This window comes from Manis javanica, chromosome 12, assembly GCF_040802235.1.
Source record: "Manis javanica isolate MJ-LG chromosome 12, MJ_LKY, whole genome shotgun sequence".
Classification (NCBI taxonomy): Eukaryota; Metazoa; Chordata; class Mammalia; order Pholidota; family Manidae; genus Manis; species Manis javanica.
The window spans coordinates 110,470,203-110,495,691 of record NC_133167.1 but is presented as its reverse complement, the minus strand read 5'-3'; the positions used below and the strand labels follow the sequence as shown (position 1 = coordinate 110,495,691).

Genomic DNA, 25,489 nt, shown 5'->3' with positions numbered 1-25,489 from the left:
ACAGTGTGGAGCCGCTGCTGGAAGTTGGGGGCCAATCCAGCTCCCGCTGTGCGTGAGATGTCGTGGGCTCCGCAGACCTGAGCTGTGGAAGAAGAAGAGCCTGTCCCCTCCTGGCCGTAGATGCCGCCTCTTCCACCTGCCATCAGGCCTGGGGTGCTCTCCTGCCCTGGGTGTCATGGCGGCGGGGCCTCGTCCGGCTGGGAGAGGTCAGCCAGAGCAGGGCTCCCAGTCTGCTCCGAGCCCTCTCCGGGTGCCGGCTGTCTTCCTGCTACTTCCCGGTGTGGGCACAGAGCTCAGCACACTCCTGTGGTCGCCGCCTGTGCCCTCTGCTGTGCATGCCTGCTGGGCCTCCTGGCAGCCCACGTAGGTGCTGTAAGATGCTGACACATTGCTGCAGTGGACGCTGGGTCCTGGCCCGTGGTGCCATGGGAAACTGTGTGCCTGTGGCAGCTATGAAGTGGAGCCATACGGCCCCGGCCACTGCTTCGGCTGGACAACCTTTTGTTTAAAGCTGCAGTGTAAATGCACGGTGAGCCCTCTTACTTAATCAGGATGCCGAAATTGTCAAGTGGCAAGTGGTGCAGACACCCCCGGCCCAGCCCGGGATCACCTCCTGCTGCTTGTTTCCCAAGGACGAGTCTTGCCCTTGGTTCCCGAGTCCAGCCCAGCCCCGCTCCGGAAGCTGCTGTCTGCACACCTGCTGGAAGGTGGCATGCAGGAGCCAGGTTCTGAACCTGTGGCCTCGGAGCAGGGGTGTGAGCAGGCAGTTAAAGGGTGAGCTCGTATGGTGCAGAGCGTGGAGCCGGACACAACGGCCTCTCAAGTCCAGACGCAGAGTCACGATTTTGCGGGTCAGCCTTCCAGGGCATGGGCTTCTCGGGCGTGCGGTGTCCCATGGACACTGACTTTGAAAAACACGGCCCCAGAGCATCCTGATCTCCTGGCCTTCACATATGGCCAGCACACGGCCCTGGCGCATTGTGACCTGCCCATGAAATGAGGTCCCACACATGGACCCTGCTGCCGACCCTGGTCCCAGGCCAAGCCTCGAGCTGCCGGGAGCCCTGTGGGCCTCCTCACATGAAGGTGGGGACAAGCTGGGGACTAGGTGGTGTTAACAGTGGGCCCAGCATGGCAGGTCCTCTGGGAGGGCTGCAGTAAGACGCACACTGGAGCGGGGAGACCTCGAAGCGCTCCTCCCTTATCCCGCCCCCGGTGTCACCAGAGAGGCGTCAGTTTTCCTCTGTTTTCATGCATCATAAGCAGACATGATGAGCATTAATGAGATTTGTGCAGTGGGGTTTAAAAAAAGGCTTGCAAGTAAGTGAACAGTATAATGGAGAAAACAGAATTCTTCTGGGACCCAGGAGGCCCTGTGGCTCGGACACAGAGCTGGTGCATCTGAGGGCCCGGGGGACGGGGGCAGGAGCCCAGCCTGCCCACAGGAGGCGTGTCAGCCGAGCCCCAGGCTGGCCCTGCTCGCAGGAGGGTAGACGCGTGGGTCCTGTGGAGGCACCAGGCACTGGAGCCAGGGGTCCCTCTGGGGTTCCTGCCAGCCGGTCACCTTGACGTCCATCTGCGCACCAGTGGAGTGAATGCATGTGTTCTCTGCGGCGTCACTGTGCGCGTGGTGGGGGGCAGTCAGGCCGCAGGAATGCCGCCCCCCACCTTGGGGAGCGAGATGGCCGGAAAGCCCGCTTCCTTTCTTGTCCTTCCTGTGCCGCCTGTGGAGGCCCATTGTCCCCTCTTCCTGCAGACGCATCCGGTCTCCCTGCCCTGCGCACCCTGATGGCGCCCCCCACCCCCACCTCACCACCAGGCAGTGCCTGGCCCCTCTGGTGTTGCCCATGTGCCCGGTGTCCTTGGTGACGTCTCATCACAGGTGGCTCCATGGGCATGTGGGCTAGGCAGATATGGTTCTGGCATTTTGGACTTACTTCCTGCGGAGGTGACCTGGCAGCAGAAAGCCCCATGCACGTCCCAGGCGCCGGGGCCCCTGCTGGCCTGGCCCCCACGTCCTGTCCCACGTGGCCTTCCCGCGCCCCTCCTCTATGGCTGCAGGACTGCAGTCTCTGGCCGCCCATGTCAAGACCTGAAGTGGGACCTGGGCTGTGTGTTCTGGTGGCTTTCCCAGAGTGCCCCTGTTAGCAGCCCTCCCGTTAGCAGATTGCCGAGTGCGCTGAGGCTGCCTGCCTGGGGCTGGGCGCCTTCTCTGTAGGCTTGTCCCGCCCACCTTGCTTCCTCCTGTGACCACTGCAGTCCACACGCATGTCCACAGGGCCTGGAAGCTACGCTGCAGCTTTCTGTCCACCTGGCAGATATCTGTTCCCTCTGTTGATGCTGCCGAATGTCTTGTGTGAACTCCCTGCACTGGTGGAGGGCATTTACTGAGCCTCGCTGGGTGCTTGGCCCCAGTCACCTGTGTTGGACTGCCTGCAGCCACCCTGGCACAGGCGCCATTGCCTGGCCCAGGTGAGGGGATTAGGCACAGCCCGGTGCAGAGATGCAGACTCCACTGCAGTGGTGCCCTAGTGCCGGCCTCAGCTGCTCCCACAGACAATGGTGGGTGCACCCTGGTGGGTCTCTTAAACCCCAGTCTCTGTTTCTTCACTTGAAAATAAGAGAGACCACCCCTTGGTGGCAGGTGAGGCAGCGCCCAGCATGCCTGCAGCATGGCACTCCTACAGCTGTGCCTGAGACCTATGAGCTGTGCACATGTGGGGCCCGGGGAAACGAGAGGGGGTACACCTCAGGAGAACCGGAGCCCTGCCCGCCGGCACGTGCTGGTCCTTTCAGCCGTGTCCTCATCCTGCGTGGAGTGCCGAGCCACGGGGCTCCGGGTGAAGGCAGGCTTGTGGCACGTGAGCACCAGGCTGCCGTCAGCGGCCCACTGACGTGCGTGCTCTTCCTCCACGCAGATGAGCCTGCACGTTTGATCCTGGTAGAAGCCGTGGCAGGTCTGAACCCCATGGTGGCCTCCTCAGGAGCGGGCCGAACCATCTCCTGAGGGCTGGGGCCACACTTACCCTGTAACAACCAATAGGGAAACAAATGCTGAAGAGAGAAAAATAGGACACCGTGTGCAGAGATCAGGCTCAGACCTGAGTTTGGTGCACACTCGCTCAAGGGCTTCAGAAAATGCAGCTTCCTGAGCTGTCAAGGCTTCGCTGAAACTCAAAGCTTCAGTTGAAGGAAGACACACATGCTCATTTCTCCTTAGAATGTGACGTGAAATTAAGCAGAGCTGCATGGAGGGGGTGTCAGGCTGGAAGTGAATCCCAGCTGCAGAAGCCCGGCTTTCCCGAGCATGGTCTCGGGGGCACGCAGATCCTGCACTGACGTGCGGCCCTCTGATTGCAGCTTGGTGCGAAGATTGGCCTCTGCCACCCGGAGAGCAGCCTGTGGGGCTGAGGGCGGCCCGTCCACCTGACTGCGGTTGTCTCCCCCAGGGGCCCTGGGAGCACAGCTTCTGCAGCGGCGGCATGGACCAGCTGGAGCCGTCCGCTTCCACTGCAGGAGGTAACGGGTCCCCAGAGCCATGGCCTGGGCTCCTTCCGAGGGCTCCGTGCTCTTGGACCAGCAGGGCTGGGGACCACCTGGGCCTTGGGGGTGCCCCTTGGGAGGAGGGTCTGACTGCAGTTGCTGAGGCGCGTGGCTCTGCGTGTGCTCCCACCAGCCCTGGAACCCCACCCGATCGGTGCACCAGAAACCTGCCTGGGGTGGTCAGGGCTGGGGGCCCCAGCTGGCTGGCACCCTGGCCCCGCGGCTCCCCGGCAGCTACGGGTTGGGCTGGAGGGCAGCCTCCTTCTTCCGCACTGGCTTGGATGGGAAGCACAGCCCTTTGGCCAGCTCTCCAGATACAATGGTCCCAGGGACACACCCAAATTAAAGGTTCCCTGTCTTGTCATGTCACTAGAGCTAAAATAAGTTGTGCTCGAGAGACCAGGGCGGGTGGGGGCACAGAGCGGCCTGGGCACACAGCCCGAGGACGGTGCGGGGCCTCGCTTATGCAGTCACACCCGCGTCCCTTGCACACAGGAGGGCAGAGCCACGAGAGTGAGGAAGCCACAGGTCTGTGGATGGCCCATTCTCGGCACGCATGGCCTCCGCCTGCAGCCGTGCCGTGCTCTGCCCGCTCAGTGGGGCTCTGGGCTCAGGGGTTATATGTGCAGCAGGAGGAGGGCGGCCTGCAGGTGGGGCCCTTCCTCAGGTAAGTCCAGGACGGAGACGCCGTTTCCTACAGAAGGCGAATCAGAAGGGAGGGTAGGCTGCAGGTGGAATGGGGTGCCAGCGTCCACCGTGGGGCGCGTTCTGGTGCCGTCAGACCCAGGGCGTGCTGCAGAGCTCAGCCCAGGAATCAGGAGGCTGGCTCCACGCCGGTCTGCTCTGCGGTGCGGGCACCTTCTGGAGGCCCTTGGCTCCCGGGCCGCAGTGTGCAGGGTTTGAGGGAGGCTCTGGGGCACATCCGCACTACAGGTGTCCCCCTTGTGTGGGTGGATGGGTTTTGGGGTCCCAGGCTACATCCTATGTGAGGGCTAGACACTCGCTCTGGGACATTTCAGAATATGCACCCCGGAGGCTGATGCTTCAAAGGCACACCGCCGGCTAAGCACTGTCTGCAGTAACAGCCGGACTCCAGCGTGGGTCCTGGTGGGGAGAAGGAATTGCGTGCGGTGCCGCGTTGGTGTGGATTCAGAAGCCCGGTGACCGGCAGTGGGCTCGGACGCGGCCCAGCGAGCGGGAGTGGGGCGGGCAGAGGGTGGCGCTGTCCCGGGGCCCCCCGGCCCACTGCTTTTCTGAAGCAGGAGCCCTTTTCTAACAATGACAGGCACCCCCCATTACAAAGAAAAGAAGCATGGCGTCCTGAGTTAAGCTTTCGTGTGGTGATCAACGCTGGTCCTACAAGCCCAGGAACGAAATGTGCTGCCTTTATCTCTGAACTTCAAGATGAATGTTCTTAACTTTTTTCAATGAGTTAGTTAATCCCATTGTCTTTAAAGGCCGTCAGTGGGTTTTCGGCCATCGGGCAGTTGTCTGCTCATAGAGGACGTGGGCGCCTTCCCTTCCCCTCTGTCCCTGAGCCCTGGCCCCACCCCCTGACCCACAGGCAGTGAGGGACCGGAGCAGCCTTCCCGAGCTGCGGACGGTGTGGTGTGTCCCCTAGTGCTGCTGACGTGGGCCTGGGAGCGTCATCTGGCCTTTGTGTGTGACCTTTGCTTCTCTTCAGAACACGTCAGGCCAGACTAGGGGCCATGCCACCCGCATGGCCCCATGTCACCTGGTCACACCGGCAGTGGAGAATCACCCACAGCATCCCAGACTGCAGTACTGGGGACATAGGAACTGGGGGGACAGTTCGGGCCCTCACAGCTGGGGTGGGAGCTGAACACAAGGCCCCAACATTGAAGTGTTCCCTAGACGACCCTACGTTGCTCTCCCTGAGGCCTTGCCCGGCCTCTGTAGCCTGGAAGGTCCTACGGGGACGTCCAGCGGCCGGGGGCCGGGGCCCAGGCCCAGCATTGAGGGCCCAGTAAACGTGCTGTATCAAAGCTCGGCACCTGGCGCCTCCTGGCAGCAATGCCATTGGGCCCTGGTCCCGTTGCACTAGTGGGAGGTGTGGGACTGTTGACCGGGGTGGGGGTGTCCCACACACAGTGCTGCTCAGCTCTGGGCTCTGGCCGGCCCCCAGAGGGCCCCCGCTGCACAGACCCTGCCCCTTGCTGCCCGCTGCCTCCCCGAGGACACCGAGCAGGAATTGCTCTTCCTTCTCAGGGAGGTTGCCCTGCAGGTCCACAGTTCATGGGAGGTCCCAATGCCCTGGGGATGCAGGCCTGAGCCCCCTGGGAAGCCCACCTCTCAGAGCCCTTGGATACAGGGCAGGGCATGGGGGCTGTAGGCTGAGGGGAGGGAGTGGGTGGACCGCGTGATGGGGCCCCAGGGGCTTTACCTTTTCTCTCCTTTCGTTCTGTCGTGGCCACCCCATGCTCTGGCCCCAGAAGTGAGCCAGGGAAGGGTTCCAGGTCTTGGTTAATGGGGACTCCTGAGAGGGCGTGTCCCCAGGTGGGGACGCCCCACAGATGTCACGGGATGTGGTCACATCTGTGCCGTTACCCACGTGCAGGGGAACCGGGCTGCGGAAACCGGGACCGTCGTTTACTAGCCATCCTGTTGCCATGACATCCCGGGGCTCCCGACCTCACAGCTGGGCGTTGCTCCATTTGACCCTTTGCCCTGCCCTGGTCTCGTTTCTTACCCACAAGACATTCATAATTGATGTCATATTCTTATACATAACACGCACACACCACAGGCAGACACCGAAGATTTTAATGCCATTTCATGGCATTTTCATTCTGGTGTCTGCATTGTTTTTTTCCTGCACAAACTTGCTAAGGGAAGCCACCCTCTGGCAACTTGGGGTCATAGGGAATGACCTTGGACTCTGGGCCTTGGACAGTGAATCCACCTGACTTTTCTTAAAAAGCCTCCATGAGAAATCTCGTGTGTGACGTAAAAGCCTTTTCTCAGCCTATCTGTGAATCCTCTTCCTCCCCAAAAAAAGCCGTCCTGGGAATAATTCTCAGTGACCCGGCTGCCTCGTAGCCCCACTGGGGTGCAGCCTGCCTGGAGGGCCATCACAGGGTGTGTGGGCACCCCCGGGCCCTGCCCGCTCCTCTCCGGGCAGCTGACTCATCCTGTATGGATCCGAGTCCATGTTCTGAGCCCTTAACACATGGAAGCACCCGCTCTTCCTTCCCTTCTCTCCACACTGGTGTGTCTCCCAGGCAAAGGACTTGCTGCCAGGATCCCTGGCTGCATTTGCTGCGCCCTGTTTTGGTCTCTTTGTTCAGGAATGCAGCACCATTTTGCGGGTGAGGGATGTTAATGCCATTATTTACAATATCTTAACCTTCAGACAGTGAAGTAAAATGCCACACGGGCACTGAGGAGGAGGAAGGGGAGCAGTTCGAATTCGACAGTGGAGATGACGCCCCAGAAGCAGACAGACCAGCCCCTGGCACCCCCATGGCCAGCACCCAGCCAGGCACCCAGCCAGCAGGTGCTGCCCGCAGCTCAGGTGAGGCTCACCTCCTGCCCTTCTTGCTGCGGGGTGGACACCTGGGGCAGGTGCATGTCCATGATCAGAGACTGGCCGTGTGTCTGTGATGCTGCGAGACCTGAAGTGGCTGAACCTAAATTTGGCTGGATTCTTGTACTCACTATTTTCCACACGTTTCAGTGTGGCCATCAACCTTCCTGTTGATATTTTGGGTGGAGAGGCATGGCTGTTTTCTAACGTGCTCATGTAGTCGGAGAAGCTGTCCTGGGAGCTGCCAGGCTGTGTGCGCCACTGTCCCCGGGGCTGCCCCGAGCCGGGAGCCCCCTGCACGCTGCCTCAGAGCCACCACATCTGGGAGCCCCAGGCGCCGGGGTGTCGGGTGGCTCGTGGCTCACCGTGTCCTTCCGCCTCCATCCAGGGAGCGTGTGGGCCGGGCCCCCTGATGGCTGTGTTTTTCCCAGGAGGTGAGGACGGGTTGGGGGATGACAGCATGGTGTCACTGGATCCGGCCGCCGTGTTGGTGCCCACGAGGGTCAACCCCTACTCTGTCATTGACATCACCCCCTTCCGGGAGGAGCAGCCGCCGTCCCCGGACCCAGAGGCTGAGGACGGGGGCACGAGCCTGCACATACCCAGCGGGTACTCGATTCCCGTGCCCTGCGGCTATGCCGTGCCATCCAGCTTGCCAGTCCTGCTGCCCGCCTACTCCAGCCCGATCATCGTCCGTGCTGCATCCCTGGACGAGGAAGGTAGTGGCCTCGGCCTCTCGGAGCCTGTTGGTCAGGCCTCTGCTGCTTCTGGGGTCTGTAGGGTGTTGGGTGGAGAGGAGAGGGCTGTGGCCTGGTCGCGTGCGTCCCCAGACTCATGCGGTAAAGCCTAACCCCAGTGTGGTGGTGTTGGGGGCCTGGGGAGGGAGTGAATGGGACTGAGGGCCTTGCAAGAGACCCCAGAGCCTCCTGCCTACCCTCACATGAGGGCGTGGCCGGGGGGCCGTCCACAAACAGCATCAGCCTCCCCAGGTGGTGACCCTGCAGCCGCTGGCCTGGCTGTGAGCACTTGGTGTCGTGGTTTGCCAGCCCAGCCCGGGCCCTTGCCTGAGGACTGGAAGGGCTGAGACAAGACGGCAAGTTCTCAAGGTCCCAGCTGGGGCGCGGGCACTGAGCTGTCCATGGTGGGGAGGAGACCAAAACTGAGCCGGGGGAGGCAGCTCTCAGACGGGCCCAGGCCGACACCGACTGAGTGCTTCCTTTCCTCTCCCACCTGACGCATCTCCGCCCGCCGTCTGGGACACCCCACGGGCACGGCCCGGTCAGAGGCTCACGGGCCCCTCGAATGTAGATGTCAGCGAGATGTCAGTGATGGCTCTTTCCTTCCCCATTAGTAACAAGTGAGGATAGCTCTTTACGGAAAATCCCGAGTTATGTTTGGAAAGCACGGAAGGTTTTCAGGGCCTGTGATTTCCCGTGCGTTTTCCTGCCGTAATCTGCAGTCATCTGGAAGTGGGCCCTGGTGAACAATGCTGTTTGTATTTTGTGACCGTAAAGAGGAAGAGCAATCTGAAAATAAGGGCTTGTAGGTTATGGAGATTTTGTGCTTATGGAAAACATACTAATTTTAAAGCAATTAGCTTATATTCATATAATTTGGCTTTTTAAAATAACTGAACATTCTTAATTTAAAATCGGTAAGAATTCTTTTAAGACCATTAGGATGTTTTGCGCTGCCTAGAGCCATCAGTAAGCCCTGTAGGGATAAATGCTAAGCCCTCAGACACCCCAGGAGCAAGTGGGTCCATGTCTGTCTTCGGACCCTCTAAAGAGAAGCAGTGCACCGCCCCTTCGCTGAGGAGGTCTGAGCCCGGGCTGTGCTGGGGTCTCCTCCAGGGCTGCAGGCCGCCCCAAAGCACACGCCCTGGCCCAGGCTCCGCCGGAAACACGACCCTGGACCAGGAGCAGCCGCACTCATGGTTCTGGAAAGGACTGTGACGTCTGAGTGTGCTCACCATGGTCCTCTGGTGGCCAGAGAGCTTCCGGCTCCTCCCAGACAGTGCGGCCGTTCCTGAGGCTGGGGTGGGGCCTCCCTCCTGACCTCTCCCCATCAAAGGCTGGTCTTCCGGACACGCGGCGGTGCATCTGAGTTCTCTGGGGAGCCACAGGGAGGGTGGTGCACCTGTGGGGTCTCTCAATCCGTGAATCATCTCAGGGAAGCCTGTCCTTCATAAGGAAGGAAACAGGCTGCTCGAGGGCAGGGTCAGCATCCTGGTCATGTTCATCAGCTTGGAACAGTGGGGCCTCTTTCTCCTAACAGAGATGCCGGAGGCGGCAGAGGATGGCCTGCGGGACCCCGTAGGTTCTGAGGCTCCAGCACACAGGTACCTTTACTGATTTTATGTGACAGCCTCCCTCTGCTGGCACAGCGGTGCCCAGGCGCCCCCTGCCCACCCCTGTCCAGTGCCTCTGTCCCCACAGGCCTCTCCGTCTTCCACACACACTGCCCTCCAGCCGCCCCCGATTGGCCTCTGACTCCAGGACAGCAGGGTGTCAGTGTTGTTCTGTGTGAGCCTGCAAGGACAGCGCAGCAGACATGGCCCCCCCCCCCCACCTCCTACTTGGGGACCTCAGTGACCCTCAGCACAGAGAGGGTTCTCAAGTCCTTCGCTGGGGGAGAAGTTATTTTTAATTTTGTCTCACCCAGCTTTCATTCAGAATCCCCCAAACTGATTTGATGAAAGGCCTTTCTTTCCAGCCACCTGTCTTCATAGTGCTTTTTCATCTGCTTGGAATGCCCAGAACATCGCACCCCACCAGGCAACTCCTACTTATCCTTCAAAGCCCCACTTAAATGCTCCATTTCATGAAGTTCCTTCCTCTGTGCTTGCAGAGCTGTATGCACACCTGTGCCATCATTCATTGCTCTGTGTTCTCACTGTAATTACCTGTGTCCCTTTCTGCTGCCGGAAAGAGGATTCTTCAAAGGCAAAGGCCAGGTTTGACCAGGTCTCGGAACATATACCGCCTAGCATGGCAGATGTGTTTATTTTTTGCTCTCAAATAGCCTTATTGAGATACAGCTCACATATCGCACATTCCACCTATGCCCAGGGCTTTTGGTATATATCATGTTACTCACTTTAAAATTGTGACAAAAATAATGTAGAATTTGCTGTTTGAATCCTTCAATGAAGAATCCAGTGGCATTAAATATGTTTACAGTGTTAGGCAGCCACCTCACTGTCCCCTTTGAGAGCATCTCCTCGTCCCAAGCAGATGCTCTGCCTTGTGTGGGGGTCCCTCCCGCTACCCGGCAGCCTTGCCCACGTCCTGTGTGGGAGTTGCCGGCAGCAGCCACCGTGTAACTGCAGCTGCACAGCGTCTGTCCCTTTGTGCCTGGCTTATGCCACCTGAGTTGTGCTGCCAGGTCCCCTTCATGCTGTAGTGCCAGGCCTTCCCTTGCATGTTGCACCGCATTTTGTCCATTGTGCGTGTGTTCCCGGCATGGGGCTCGCCACCCCAATGATGCCGCTGGGACGTTCGCAGGCGGGCCCCCCTCCCGGCCCTGTCGCCTTGGCTGCGCACCAAGACGGGACCTGCTCCCTGGTGTGGCGGCCGCGCTCAACATCCCTCCTTGGGGCAGTTTTGCATGCGGGCCCCTCCGGTTGCCTTTGGACTGCGGCGCACGGGTTCTGGTGCCCCCACAAGCTCACCACGCTCATTTCCCCCTTTTTAAAGTCCTATCCGAGTGAGCGTGCCATGTGGCCTCCTGCTGACTGCGGTCTGTGTCTGTCTCTGCGGAGGTGGTCCCGAGGCCTCCACCCGGTCTGCACGGGGTTTTCGGGTGGCGAGCGGGGCAGTCCCTCGGCAGGGGCCACTTTCCGGCATTTCCTCCCGTTCCCAGAGTTTCTTTTCGCTCTTTTGACAGTCACCTCTGATGTACAATTCCTTTAATTCTGATGAAGTCCAGTTTATGTTTTTTTCTTTTATTGCCTGTGTTTCCCCAGTGAATCATGGGCACCCCCCACGTCACGAGGCTGTCTTGCTGTTTTCTTCTAAGAGCCCCACGGTTCAGCTCCGGGCGGTGCGGTGTCCTGGCATGAGCGCGTCTGGCGCCCCGACCCCCGTCTCCTCCCCATCTTCCGCCTGGTTGTTTACCCGTGTGGAAAGCACTGTACTGAATTCTCACCTGTCATCGTAAAACCCGTCTGTCCTCCCAGTCTGTCCGCCTCGCCTCCTATGTTTTGGGCCCTGTGCGAGTTGTCTGTATAGGTATATTTGTCACATCTTCCTACTGTCCTGAACCTTTGGTGACTGTATAATATCCTCCTTTGTCCTTTGTCTCCTTTTTTTGAGTCAAAGCCTGTTTTTTGTGGCCAGGTTTTAGCAAGTGTGAGACTATCTGCCCCCTGGCATGGCAGGCGTGTGGGGCAGAGGGCGTCGCCCTGTGCCCAGAAGCACACAGATTGATACCCAGTGGGGGAAGCAGGGCTCCGTGAGCGCCTGCGACAAGACCTGCCCTTGGCTGAAGGATGGAGTCATTTCAGTTGCTCAGGAATAAGCGCTGAGTGAGTGTGTTTCCCTAGAAGGCGGATCTGACATGTCACCCTGTTTTGTGCCACTCTCCTCGGTCTCCCCCTCCCTCCTGGCTTGCCTCCCTGCCCGGAACGTTCTTTGCTGAGGCTCTTCTGTCTGTGCAGATGTCCCCTCCCTCGCCTGTCACCTGCCACCCGTCGGTAGTTGAGAGCACACCCCTCATCCCGCCTCACAAGTGGGATCGTGTGTGTGAGCTGCAGGCAGAGGTGGTGGCCCTGTCACCTTGCAGAGGGAGGGTATCCCTCCTAAGTGGGTGGCTTTTCAGTTTGATTAACTTTTAGAACCAGAAAGTGCAAAATACTCCTTTTTTAGCCTGATGAGCACCTGGGCTCAGGGTGGGGACCCACTGAGCTGGTTTTGTGCACAGGCACAAGTGTGGAGTGTGTCCGTGGTGGACCCTTTATCTGGAGGTTTTCAAGACTTTTGCTCTTGACCCCTGAAGTCTCACAGATACCATAGCTCATTAGGACTTTTGGCAAAAAATAATGCTGACAGTAAAAGAGGCCGCCCACTGCACCTGTGGCTGGCTCTGGCCTGTGGCGTGGCATCACCATGCAGCCCAAATCAGTGACCCTCCACAGGGACGTTTCTGGGCATCTCGTTTACTGCTAGGGCTTCCCCTAGATCCAGCCTCTGCCCCTGCATATGCACCCCAGCCCACCTGCCACAAGAGACCCCCACCCGTCCATGTGCGGTTCGTCACGGCTGTGCCTCTCAGAGGTGACACTGCAGATATTGTATTGATCTGACCTCACACTCTGAGCATTCAGATGCCCCCTGTGTGTGGGACAGCATCTGGCTGCTGCGGAGACTGCCGGCCCCAGGACCGTCCTGCCGAGATGGAGGCCTTGCCGCTGAGAGCTCTGTGTGCTCTGTTGGGGGTGTCTCATGTCTCTTTCCTGCTGGCCTGTTTGGAGCCTGTGAAGGCAGGTCTCCCAGACATCTCTGCACCTGGCCGTGCATGTGCTCATTATGGACCTGCAGTGAGGTCCGGTTTGAATGGCAGGTGGTGCAGGCCTTTGGAGCGCGAGCTGCACCTCACGTTTGTGTTGCATGTAGCTCTGAGTGAATACTGAACTTGGCTACGTGTTGGAGCTGGTGCATCGACGAGAATGTGCAGATCAAGGCCTTCTGGCGGAGGGTAACCGCTGCCCACATGGGTCAGCAGGGGCTTCTGCTCTGGGCATGTGAGGCCCCCAGGCTCGCTCTGCCTAAAGCAGTGGATCTGACACATGCACCCCCGGGTTCCAACCAGCAGGCAGGATGCAAGGCAGCATCCCACTGCAGGCTGGTTGGGGTGGCACCAGAGGTGCCCAGGGGAGCGAAGAGGGAAGGGATGGCAGGGACCCTAAACCCATCCTCTTCCAGGTGTCAGCTTGGATGCTCAGAGCAGCTCCAAACAGCGGAAGCTGCTCTTGTCGCAGGCTGTCTGGCCGCAGCCCCTGGGAGAGGTTCGCATGCACTGTAGCCTGTGTTTTGGGGGCCCTGTGGGTCTGACTTCATGTGTGTTTTCTTGAAGTGAAGATGGAGTCCATGAAGAGGACAGTGCCCTGGCCCGGTGGGTTGCGGATCCGGCCAACACCGCGTGGATGGAGAGTGAGTACATGTGCCCCAGGGGGCTGACGCCACGTGCTGCCCCCCAGAGACTGGCCCTGAGCTCTCCGACCCCAAGTCCTGTCTCGGACTGGTGAAGTGTGTTCACTGGCCTGAGGTGCTCGCCAGGGCGATTTCTCTGGCTCCTGAAGCCCCGACTCCACTTCCTGCGGGCGCATCTCAGCCTCCGCCCGGGGTTGCTCCCGGGTGGTTTCTTCCCAGGACAAGTTTCAGCTGTTGCTGTGACTGCAGATCTGGGGGCTGATACTTTGACCCCAGCCCACAGTCAACAGGGTGCCCTGGGTTGGCCACAGTGCGTCCTTTCTCACAGCTCCGTCACCCAGAGATGCCTTCCTGGGCACCCCGGTGAAGGGTCTGGGCAGCGGGTTAAGCTGACCATCCAAGCAGACGCACCCACACAGTCAGAAAGCTGGACTGTCTTAGGTCCATCTATCTCCTTTATTTATTTATTTATTTATTTTTGAGAGGGCATCTCTCATATTTATTAATCAAATGGTTGTTAACAACAATAAAAAATTCTGTATAGGGGACTCAATGCACAATCATTAATCAACCCCAAGCCTAACTCTCAACAGTCTCCAATCTTCTGAAGCATAACGAACAAGTTCTTACATGGTGAACGAATTCTTACATAGTGAATAAGTTCTTACATGGTGAACAGTACAAGGGCAGTCATCACAGAAACTTTCGGTTTTGATCACGCATTATGAACTATAAACAATCAGGTCAAATATGAATATTAGTTTGATTTTTATACTTGATTTATATGTGAATCCCACGTTTCTCCCTTATTATTATTATTATTATTATTATTATTATTATCATCTTTAATAAAATGCTGAAGTGGTAGGTAGATGCATATCTCTTCTTTATTTTTAAAGGGGAAGTAAAGATGACATCTCTGATCACCCCATGTTACCCAGGCGGTTCTGTGTGGTTTTCTAGGATTGACTTTCTTGGCTATCTCATCATTACATCACCTTCTGGAATGTTCATTCTGGTTTGACTGTGACCCTGCAGAGAACTCAGTGTGACTGTGCAGTTCTCTAGGGGGCTGTTAAGTCAGGTTCATGACAGGACTTTGATTCCAAAGTAAAAGTTGCCTGAGTTTCTGCCATTGCTCACTTGCTACGTGGGTGGCAGGAAACAGAGCAGCTGTGTTTGAAAGTAGGCTCTGTGCACTGCAGCCCCTCATGCCACCAGGAGCAGAAGCACTTCCTGTGGTCGTCCTTGCAAATGTTACTACGAGAAAGCCAGCATCTGGGATGTGGGGGCCGGATGGCAGCTGGAACGTGAGGGCTCTCCCCACACTTGCCCTGCACACGGGAACCGGGCACAGTGGCCCGGGTTGGAAGAGTCCAGCTGTGTTCACGCATCTCTCACTGTGTCGCCGAGTAACCAGTGGCCTCTGGTTTTCAGTATGGAAAGACACTGTACTTCCGTAGACGAGCCATCAGCTCTTCCAAATGCTTAAATGAACGTCGAGTTTCCCTGCCGGTCCCCTGATGCCCGCCTAGTACAGTGTATGTTCCCCAGGGTCTTTCCCCGTGGAGGACCCCCACTTCGTTTGTAAGGACACTTGGTACAGGTACATAGGACACAGGTTCCACATTATATAGTCTGGGAGACGTCGTCCTGAAAAGTCAGCATTTTTACACTTGTGGGCACCCACTTGCACGTCCAGTGGCACAAACCACATAGTCATCGGCTCACTTTACCAGCTCACCAGTGGAGCTGCCCCTTTAGTTCTGAGACTCTGTACGCACCTCTCTAATTTTTTCATATCGGAACATATTAACTTAAATGCCTAAAAACCTTTCTGGAAGAGCCGTGCAGAGCTCCGTAGCTGAACACAGACTAAGGCACTGACGGGCCTGGGGACAGTGAGATGCCCTGTCGGACGTATTTCACAGGTGGCCTGCTGACCTTCACTTCCGAGGAAATGTCCTGTGATAGAAATAAGGCCTCTGCTCTGGGGGGGCACCACGGTCCACCCTCACCAGCTGCCCCTGCGAGTCCTGGGGGGCTGGGGCCTGTGGGCGGAAAGGCGTTCTGCTGGTCCTGCTCGGTTCTTAAAGTTCCCCCCTCTCATTCCAGATCCCGAGGAAGCCATTTATGACGATGTGCCAAAAGAAAATTCAGACTCCGAACCAGGTTGGATTTCACCTGCTGTCGAGTTTAGGAGGCTGTCAGCCACGTTCCCTCTGCATGTCAGAAGGCCCTGCACGCACGGCCTGGGGTATATTCGTGGCTCACAGCGTCTCATTGATACCATGGGGTGAATATTGCTCTGTGCACCTGTGTCCCTTTTCCCATTTTGTTATTGTGGTAAGGTGCACGTTGAGTAAAATTGACCATCCTGCCCATTTCAGAGCATGTGGTCGGATGGCCTTTTGTGCGGGCTCCACCATGTGGTGCTGCGTTCGGGTCTGTCGTGGCTGAGGGTGGGCTGCAGGGCTGCGGCCTAGAAGGAGGGGGTCCCTTGTGCCCTCGCACTGGCCTTGGGGGGACCTGAGTGGGGGCGCGAGCAGAGGGAGACAGCACCTGATACCGGTGCAGGCAGTCACTGGCCGTCTGCAGCAGCTATCACACTGCCTCCCAGTCCTCGTGTCACGCTTCCTGTGGGGCCTGAACAGCAGTGCCCCCCAAGACATGAGAAGGTCTGTTGTCACATGTTCTGGGTAAAGGCACGTGGGTGTGTGGAGGGGGTTCTGGCCCTTCTTCCCCCAACAGACACACCCCAGACTGGGGTTCACACACCTGCCGTCCCCTTGCTGTGTTCCTGAGAACCTGCCAGGCCGCCGTGCTGAGCATTGGCAGCCTGCTGTGTGGTGCCCGCGGGCTGGCCCGGGATTGAGTGACGTGGGAGTGGAGCACCACCTCGGTCTGTGGGAGCGGCAGGGGCCCGGGCACAGAGGGGTCCCCAGAGCGGGGAGGTGGTTGGTCTGGTAGCCAGCCGTGGGGCCTGTGAAGCCTGCCGGGGGCATGTGGCAGCATGTAGGGTGCCCTTCTGAACTACAAGCCGCGTGGAGCCACCAGGGTCTCCCGGGACACCAGGCCGAGTCAGCAGGACGGAGCTTGGCCCTGACCCCTGGGCTGCTGCCGGGTCTGCCCCCTGCTCACCGAGCCAGGCCGGATCCCATGGCCAAGGTGGTGGTGGTGGGCTCCTGGTGGCACACTGGACGGGACCCCACAGCTTCTGGGAGGGAGCTCATTTCCCAGCATTTCACGGTTTTACCCAGACAGCATTTTCTTTTCAGAGCATTTAGCCAAACGTTTGGAGAACTTGTTTTATAAGGATTAATCTGAATTCAGTGGAGATGTACAAGGGTAATTTTAAATATTAGGTATTTTAAAAGCAACAGGTTCTCATCTAATTTCTCATTTCCAGCAAAAGCAAATGTTTGCCTTAAATCATCTTAAACATACAAAGCTCGCTCTTTTTCCTAAACAATATATTTGATCAATTCTTAATTATTTAAGATGTTTAAGGCTCAGTGTTGTTACAGTGAGCAGCTGAGGTTGTGTATGGAATGAACTTAACAGAGAAACAAGATGTATTTGTGGACCAAAGTGCATCTTTACCCACACAGCCCTTTCAGTGAACGTTTAAGCAGAAATTCTTAGCAACTCATTGACCCCCGAGAAACTCCAGCTAAGATGAACAGCTTATGCTCACAAGTTCAATAAATAATAGAAATCTGACACTAATATTTTAGGAGCTTAAAGAATGACATTTTCATTTTCTAAAAGTCTTATTGCCGGCAACTCAGCATTGAAAATAGAAAATCCATCTGTATTTTCTTGCTTTACCATATGTTCTTACATCAGTCAGGGCATATCACAGATTACTCCTCCTGGATGGGAGGCCTTTGAATGTATTTGGAAAAAAGAACATTAACCTGTTTTAGCGTTGTCCTTTGCGTGCCAGGGGAGTGCCTGTGAGCCCCATTTACTTCCCTGTTAGAGAACACGGACCAGGAACTAATGACTCGGAAATTGCAGATCCTTTGTCACTGTATTTAGTGGCATAAACAAACGTGTTCTTCCCTAATTATGAAATGGCTAATGTGATGAAGCCATTTAGATACACTAATTGATTATAACTTTTATTAAGCTGTTTTTAGCCCAAAAGCAAAATGCACAGTTGTTTACATTGAGCTTTACTTGTATTCGTATTGGAATATCTGTTTCATCTGTCTGTCCACCTATTCATCCGTCTGTCTGATCTATTCATATCACATTTATCTAAAGAGAAATTCTCCTTCCTCAAAGTTCTCTGTGGCCGACGGATTGTCTGGTATGATTGTGGTGGATCTCACAGACCCGTGGTCCTCATGATGTGGGTGGGGCTGGGGGCTTGTAAGAACTCTTCGGCCTCGCATGGCTCTGCCCAAACTCGGAGGCTTTGCCCGGCGGCCGGGGCACCCGGTGCTCCTCCCAGCATGCCTTGTGCCCGCAGCCCCCAGCTCTCGATGACACGGTCAAATGGCAAACATGCACGACACACAGCTAGTGAGTCCTGTGTTTTAATTTCATATTGGCATTCGTGCATTCAGATGAAATGATCTATGACGACGTGGAGAACGGAGAAGAGGGCGGAAACAGCTCGTTGGAGTGCGGGTGGAGCTCCAGTGAGTTCGAGAGCTATGAAGAACAGAGTGACGCAGAGTGCGGGGGTGGGGTCCCCAGGCCCTTCTTGCGCAGCAGCCATAAAAAGCAAGTATGTCCCGTCGGTCTGTTAAGGGGGGCTATCTTGTGCTAAAGTACAGTTTCATTCATATAATACTCATATAATTGTGGCTTAAGATGTTGGCACATAGTTCAAGGGAAGCATAACATGTTGGCCAAAGGGAAGGCACCCTTCTGCTCATGGTGGGCGTGACTGCGAGGGGTGGGAAAGGGTGCTTTTATGAACGAAATCACTTGAGTCTTCAGCTAGCTCGCACTCCTGAATGTTCTAAGGGAGTTAGCAACTATTCCCTGATTGCTTGTTTATGCATGGTGACTGTGCGCCTTATGCACGAGGTCTACCTCACTCAGCACACCCTGCTTTCCTCTGAGGGGTGTTCTGAACTTCAGCGTTCTCTGCATGAACAGGGAGATCTGTAGGTAGAATGTGCTGCCGAACGGTGTGGAAGGACATCAGCTTTACACCGCCTTTGGCTTTCCATCCTCGGGGGAGTGTGTGAGACATCCTGAGATGAGGGTCCAGGCAGAAACCTCAGAGACCAGAAGCATGGATTGTCACATAGGTGGCTGTCAGATGTGGGACCCAGGGGCTGTTTGTTGAGGCAAATCATGCCAATGAGGTTTCCAGTTCTCAGTGTCGGCTGGCTGTGCCACACGCCCTTGTTGGGTCTTGGCTGTTTGCAGAAGGGTTGATTTGCCCTGTGTCTGCAGCTGTGGCTACGTGATTCACCTTCTGTGTGAGGCCAAGATGCAGGCCACACAGATGGAGCCTGCCAGCCCGACACCCTTACTGATGCTGACTGTGACCTCATTAACACCTCAGCATGAGGACAGACCCGGAAATGCTCAGCCCGCCCCACCTGCACCCAGTGCCCCGCTGCTGGTCTTGGGCTGTGGCCTCCGTGCATGTGTGGCCTGTGAGTTTTCCTGGCTTGCTTAGAGTTCCTGTATTCTGTACACTTCATGAGATCAAGAAGAATTTCCCATTTGTGGTCGGTGGCTGACTGCCAGGGTCATGACAGGCTTTTCCCGGGAGCTCAGGTCTCTGCCATCACCAGGACTGTTGGAGCGGAGACCAAGCTGAGGGGCCATGCCCCAGTCCTGGGACTCCCCACGGCCGCGCCTGATGCTGGGCTTACAGTGGTGAAAGGAGGGTGCTGAGGCCCGAGTCAGTGGGAGGGGTGCCAGGGGTGCCGGGATGGTGGCTGAGCGCTGCCTGGTCGCGTTTCTGTGGGCCTGTCCGGTTACAGCATGAGCCGGCCTCATTCCGGTGGTCCGCGGTGAGCTGTGAGCCTGGTCCCTGAACAGAGGCTGCCTCCCTTCCATCTCCGGGGACGCAGACTCCCAGACAGAGTGCCTGGAAAGCCCGGTGAGCGTGCCAGCTGGCGCAGTGGCCTTTCCCGGGACGTGGAGCAGATGAAAGGCCGGCGGGAGTCGGCTCCTGGGTGCAGGGCAGTCACGAGGCCTCAAGCTCGTGCCTGCCTCCCTCCGCACCACCCTGTGCTGAGGGGATGGGACCCTGGGTGTTTGCGGGGTGGGAAGGCCCACGGTTTCTGGTTTTAGAAGTTGTACTTTAAAAGCCGCCAGAATAACACCTTAAGTCGTGGGACAGTCCTCAAAAAAGTCTCAAATTTTTATCAAAAATTGCTAAAAGTGTCCCCATCTTAGGTGACCTGGGAAACACTAGTGGGTCTCTGGTCTTCATGTGCATAGCTGGGCCTCTTGTGACCACGGAAACAGTGATTTACCAGGTCCCCCCCTCCACACAGGCGGGGGACCGCTGTGCCCACGTGAGACTTACAGCCCGTGCTGCCCACCTCCGGCCCGCGCCACCCCCCACTCAGCCTTGAGCTCCAGCGGCCTTTGCTCTGCTGCCAACACAGAGAATAATTTCACACATGCTTCATGTATTTGGGCATTTCAACTTCATCACAATGTAAAGCGGTGATTGTGCACAGGTTCCTTTTTGCGTTTATTTGCCCCAAGTGTCCGGCCTGGCCCCTCTAAGGTCACATCTGTCCTCGGTGGCCATCACCCTGTGTGCTCAGCTGTGGAGCTGGCGGGCTGCTTCTGGGTCCCCCAGCGTGTGGGCCGCAGACACTGAGCGGTTCCGATGTAAGACTGTCCCAGAGAACAAAAAGGAGTGCTTTTGTGAGAAGATTGTGTCTCTTTATGCTGTAGCTCTCGCGTGACCTAGCCCGTTTCAAGGAGCGCTACGAGAAAAAGATGAAGGGCTTGGTGGCAAGCGCGGCCGGAGCTGTAGAGATTCAGCAGCTAAAGCAGAGACACGACCGGAAGGTAGTGTCTCACTTTGCCCAGCTACGCGGAGAACGCTCATTCAGAACAGACCAGACTTTAAAAAGAAACAGTAAAGGCCACTAAGTGGCCTTTCTACCAGAACAGCGGTTCTCAAATGAGGTCCAGGGGGGCTCGGGCACGTTCATGCTGAGCCATCACCCACCACCTCCTACCGCCCTCTCAGGCCTGCAGAGGGATCTTCAGAGGCTCCATCACGTGTGGCAGCACAGCCGACTGGGTGGGGGTCCGGCTGCATCTAAGCCAGGCGCAAAAGAGATTTCCAAAAACACAAGATGCCACCTATTTTTGTTTTGTTTTGCAAAATGCAATTTTTTGTAAATATGTTATCTAAGATAACACATAGTAGGTTTATTATTTTCTTCAGTGAATACTGGTAAACATATTCAAAATTTTTCTCAGTGTTGACTCCTCATACAGTAAATGTAGGTCAGTAAAACCCAGGCAGACGGCTTCTGGGGTTCCGAGGATGTTTCCCAGCGAAAAGGGCCCCTGAGATGACAGTGTTTGAGAACTGCTGGATTTGAGCACAGTTGTGGCTGGCTCTTTGGGGTGTGTTTTAAAAGGGCTGTCAAGTACCGCGGCTGCAGTCTGAGGTTTTCCGATCTGTTCTTATGGGTCGAAGGCACTTAAGTGTTCACTTAGAAATGTCTTCCGTGATGGTCCCCTGCTTTATTCCTGAGGGTTCTGGGCTCCGGGTTTTCCAGAGCAGCAGCAAGGCCCTAAGAGTCCCATCGTTATTCCAAGCTCGGCATCCGGCTGGTTCCCTTGCAGGGCATGGTGCTGGCAGCCTGAGGCAGCAGGCTGCATGGGGCCACCCAGAGCTTGGCCATCGGGGAGGATGTGTGGAGGAGGCCAGCTCAGGGATGCTGTGATCAGCCAGACAGCAGGAGCAGCGGGCGAAGGGCACATGCTGGGAAGCAGCAGGCGTAGTTGGGCCGGGATCCAGGGCCAGGTGCCTGGCTGCAGGAGCTCGGCCCGCCCGTCTGGGGCCCCAGTGCTCTGGCTTCCCCGGGAGATGGGCTTTGCAGCCAGGCCGGCTCCCTGTGGGTCTGTGTGGTCACAGTCCTCCAAGCTCATTGGAGGGTCCTGAACGGGCCCGGGCTGAAGACCCATGAGCAGCTGTGCAGCCTGGGCAAGGCTTGGGCTCCGGAGGCCGTGCTTAACAAGCGCAGAGTGGGGCCAGAGGCCATGCTGGCAGGGTGCTGGTGGCTGACGGCAGTCAGTGGAGCCAGCCCAGGCGGAATGGTACTGCAGCCCTGGGGAACCGGTGTCGCGTCCTGGCGGGGGGCAGGGCAGACTGGTCCTCGTTGCTGAGCGGCAGTCCCGGTGGGCAGCCTGGGGCAGCACCCGAGGGCTGGGATAAGCTCGCAGTCGCCGGGGGTCTGAGTCAGGCTGTGTTCCCAGGGCCAGGCCGCTGAGAGGCACCAGCAGGTGGTGAGGTGAGGCCCTCTGGAAGAACACCAGTCTGTCCCTGAGAGGCCATCTGGGTTTCTCTTGGTTCTTGGTGGTCAGCCTCTCAGGCACCAGCTTCTCAGAGGACAAGGATTGTCAAGGATCACAGGGTCACTGGGGGCTCCGAGCACCAGAGGCCAGGGTGAGTGGCTAGACTGGCTCCATGCCAGCGGACAGAGGGGTTTCTGACCCTTACCCTCTGTGGAGGACAGAGGTCTGCCTGGCAGAGGGGCCCCCACAGCCCTGCACTGGAGTGTCAGTGGCTGCGTGGGGAGGGGGAGGTGGTGCACTGCCTCCTGGGACCTGCCCTCTAAGCTGGGGGCAGCTTCCAGGCAGGTGGGCTGCAGTGTCTGCCCCCCCTGTACTAAGCTCCTTGGGTCTGAAATAAGGACTGATGAAGTGCCACTGGAGGCTCCTTCCCAGGCCCAGGAAGACTGTTTTAGTGTGTTTTTCCCTTTTAAGAACCGAATCCCCCACAGCCGTAACCACACGCATGCACAGCAGCTGAGGACGGCCTCCCCCATCGGGACCCTGTGGGGCCCAGTGACCTGATAGTGGCCTTTAGAGCGGGAGCGGCACGCAGTGTGGGACCGTGCCTCATGCCTGCCCCGTCTTGGCAGGTGCAGAAGCTCGTCAGGGCCGCAAAGGAGGGCACCAAGGACGGGCTCGAGCGGGCCTCGGCGGCTGTGAAGAGGGGCCGCTCCTTCATTCGGACCAAGTCCTTTGTGTCTGCAGGTCGGTGCCCAGGTGTGCACGCAGATGGCCGTGCCCTGTGGGGTCTGTCATGGCAGGGGTGGCAGGGCGCGGTGGCCCTCCGTGGGTGTCACCCACTCACGGGGGTCCGGGTGGCCTGGGCCTGCCGCAGCGGGACAGCCTGCCTTCCTGCTGCAGGCTCACACCTGGCCGTGGGGCTCTCCAGGGCCGCACATGCAGCTGCAGAAAATAAAGGAATTGTTTTCTCCCTTACAGCTAATGGCTTCCCTCCCCTGTGCACGTGGCTCGGCGCCCCAGCCTGGGTGCCCCCTCCTCTGTCCTCCCTCCCCAAGCCCCGTGGTCTGCCTTCTTAGTGAGCAGTGATAGGGGCTGCAGGCACAGGGCATTAGGTCTCCCAGGCGTTTGTGGACCCCCAAGGACCGCAGACTTAAGCTAAGAAGGGATCTTACGAACCCTCTGCTGATGAGGAATGAATAGACCCTGTTGCTGCTTTGCCGTCCAGGCTTCAAAGGACACCTGCCTTTCCAGACTTCCTAGTGTTGAGAATTCCAAATACGAGAAGCGCTGTGCTCCCCTGTGCATAGGATTCCCTCCTGGGTCTGTCGACATTTCCACTGAGTCATTCCTGGGCAGTAAAGAGACAAGGGGAATAGAGCACAGACCCCGAGCACCAGCTCTGCTGTGCTGTGACGCCCGGCATGTTGTTTCCACGCCGACTAGTGCATCCTGACTGTTTTTAAGACCACAGATCCTGTCTTGAGGAAGAGCAGAGTTTGTTTATCGACGTTGACTGCAGGCACCCAGAAGCTGTCCTGACCCCGATGCCAGAAGGTTTGTCCCAGCAGCAGGTAAGCTGAGGCCAGCTGCGCAGGGCAGCTCTGCGGGCAGAAAGCTCCTTGAATGGCCACGTGGCTGCTCACGAGCTGGTGCCCCCAGTCCTGGCTGCTGCGTCCCCTGGGACCCTGCCCTGCCGTCTCCAGCAGTTAAAGGGGACCCGTTCCTTTGCTGTTCGGGCTCAGCTTATCCCTGGGGAGGCAGTGTGACCAAGGTGTGGCACCTCTTCTCTGCAGAGCTGACATCCTGGTGGTGAGGTGTGATAGCAGAGCCTCTGAGGCAAGTGGCCAGCACAGGAGAGAGGCCGTGGGTGCAGGGGTGGTAGGCTGGAAGCAGGGTGGCTGAGGGGCTTTGCTGTCCAGGCCAAGACTTGGCAGTGAGGGGGTTTTGGGGGCCCATTAAGATACAAGAGTGGACAGGTGCTTTCAGTCTGGAGGGCCTTAAGGGGCACACACCTGCCAGTCTGTTGTGGCCACAGGGGACTGGGTGGTGACCACGAGGTATGGTCTGTAATGTGGAAAGAGCCCCGGGAAGGTATCAGCAAGCCTGGTTCCAAACCCCAGCCCTCAGCTGGGGCCAGCGGGGGGCTCTGGGTGAGTGAGCGGCAATGTCTTTGTGCACCACGTTACTTCCCAGGGCACTGGGGGTCCTGCGTGCGCTCATGTCCTGTGGCAATGTGTGGTCAGAGCCCAGAGGGGCTGCTGGGCCCTGACTGCAGACAGGTATCATACTTAGGGTTTCTGTGTCCCCCGCCTGGCTCTCTCTTCCTTAGCACTGCGATTGACAAGGCTCACCTTTCCCACGGGCAGCTGTGTGTTCTCCGTGGGTTTCTTGTCAAAGGTGAAACCGGGGTATCAAAGCTCCGTAATTCTTTCTTACAAAGTTGAAATAAGGCCCCATAGCTGTAGCCAGAGATGCTGCCTGTCAGGCATTTCCCTCCCGCCCCATCTGGGGGAAGAAGCAGGCAGCCCCATATTCCTTGTGTTGCTTGAGAAGCGCCTGTGGTGCTGAAGGGCCGGGCGCCCCACCCCACACCTGGCATCTGCCCTGGGGCACTGTTCTGCCCTGGAGGCTGTCCTGGTCCTGCCGCAGAGGAATCTGCTGGGCTCGGCGGCCCTTCTGGCTGCTTGCTCAGCTTTGCCAGGAAAGACTGTTTCGGGTTGCACTGTCCTCTGCCACTTGGACCCCGGGGTTCTCAAGGGGTGACCACCGGGAACCTCCTGCCCCCAGCCTGCACCAGGCAGGCTGGCCCTTTTGTTGAATGTAACTGACAGGCGGAGGCTATAAAGATGTGTTTAGTTAATTTTTGTATTTTTAAATTGTCTTACACCAGTTCCAGGTCATTTGACATGATATGTGAGTCATCTCAGGGCTTTAAAATACATGCATAACTCCTAGGTTTGACCCCAAACATTCTGACCCAGGAAGAAGTGTCTGAGAATCTGAATCTTGGGAAGAAGGATGGCCTAGATTTGACCATTAGCCAGTGTAGGGAGTGGCTGGTCCTCGGGGTCTCAGTCGCTTTCTGGGATGAAGGGTCTGTGTCTGGGGAGTCAGCCTGGGCAAGGGTGCCAGGGCCTCCACACGGCTGGCCTCTGTGCTTGTATTTTCATCCCAGGCACATCTGTGCCTTTTTTAAGGAAAAAACTGCATCACTTTGAGTGTCCTGGAGGTGCTGCCTTTTGTCTTAGTTCTGTGAACTGAGGCGTCCTGTTTGCAAAGAGAACATGCTTGTCAATGTCTTGGGAATCCTGGCTGCCCTGAATTTAATGGGAGGAAAGTCCTCTGTGGGAGATGCCGTCTTTTCCCACTAGGTGGCATCGTGGCCTTTGTGACCAGTGGTCCCTCTGCTGGGGTCTCCTGGAAGAGGGGTGTGAGTGGGTTAGAGGCACCCTTGCTGAAATTTTATTCTTCATTTTCCATTTATTGACAAAAATGACTTGCCAAAATATGTTTAGCCTTGACGAGAGTGCCGAGAATTGTCATTGGCCTGTAATAGGCATCTTAGGGCCAGAAGTTTGTATTGCACGAACTCCAGTTGTAAAGAAAAACCCAGAAAATTATGTCAGTGTGTAAATGCACTGTTGTCAGCCTTGTGGGTGTGTTTGTCTCCCCCCAGCCGTCCCCACCCCCAAGCCAAACAGTAATTAAAACTATTCTGCCTCCTTTCCAAAGCTTTTCTCTGAAACTCTGGGATGATACTGTTACCACGTAAGTG

The 25,489-nt window shown here is 57.1% G+C and overlaps 1 protein-coding gene across 5 annotated transcripts in view; it reads left to right on the top strand.

Moving 5' to 3' along the window:
• Positions 1–25,489, top strand: part of ARHGEF10 (Rho guanine nucleotide exchange factor 10) — an 80,801-nt gene that overhangs the window by 20,915 nt on the left and 34,397 nt on the right. For 3 of the 5 annotated variants that reach the window (XM_073219240.1, XM_073219238.1, XM_017674128.3), the window contains exons 2-11: positions 3,361–3,519; positions 6,917–7,078; positions 7,522–7,809; positions 9,368–9,431; positions 13,166–13,242; positions 15,358–15,414; positions 17,820–17,983; positions 20,134–20,250; positions 22,344–22,458; positions 23,179–23,285. In XM_073219240.1, coding sequence (XP_073075341.1) covers positions 3,483–3,519; positions 6,917–7,078; positions 7,522–7,809; positions 9,368–9,431; positions 13,166–13,242; positions 15,358–15,414; positions 17,820–17,983; positions 20,134–20,250; positions 22,344–22,458; positions 23,179–23,285 — 1,188 coding nt within the window. In that variant the 5' untranslated portion in view covers positions 3,361–3,482. Of the gene's footprint in view, positions 1–3,360; positions 3,520–6,916; positions 7,079–7,521; positions 7,810–9,365; positions 9,432–13,165; positions 13,243–15,357; positions 15,415–17,819; positions 17,984–20,133; positions 20,251–22,343; positions 22,459–23,178; positions 23,286–25,489 lie in introns of those variants that run through there. The other 2 variants (XM_073219241.1, XM_036995875.2) reach the window with 2 other exon arrangements.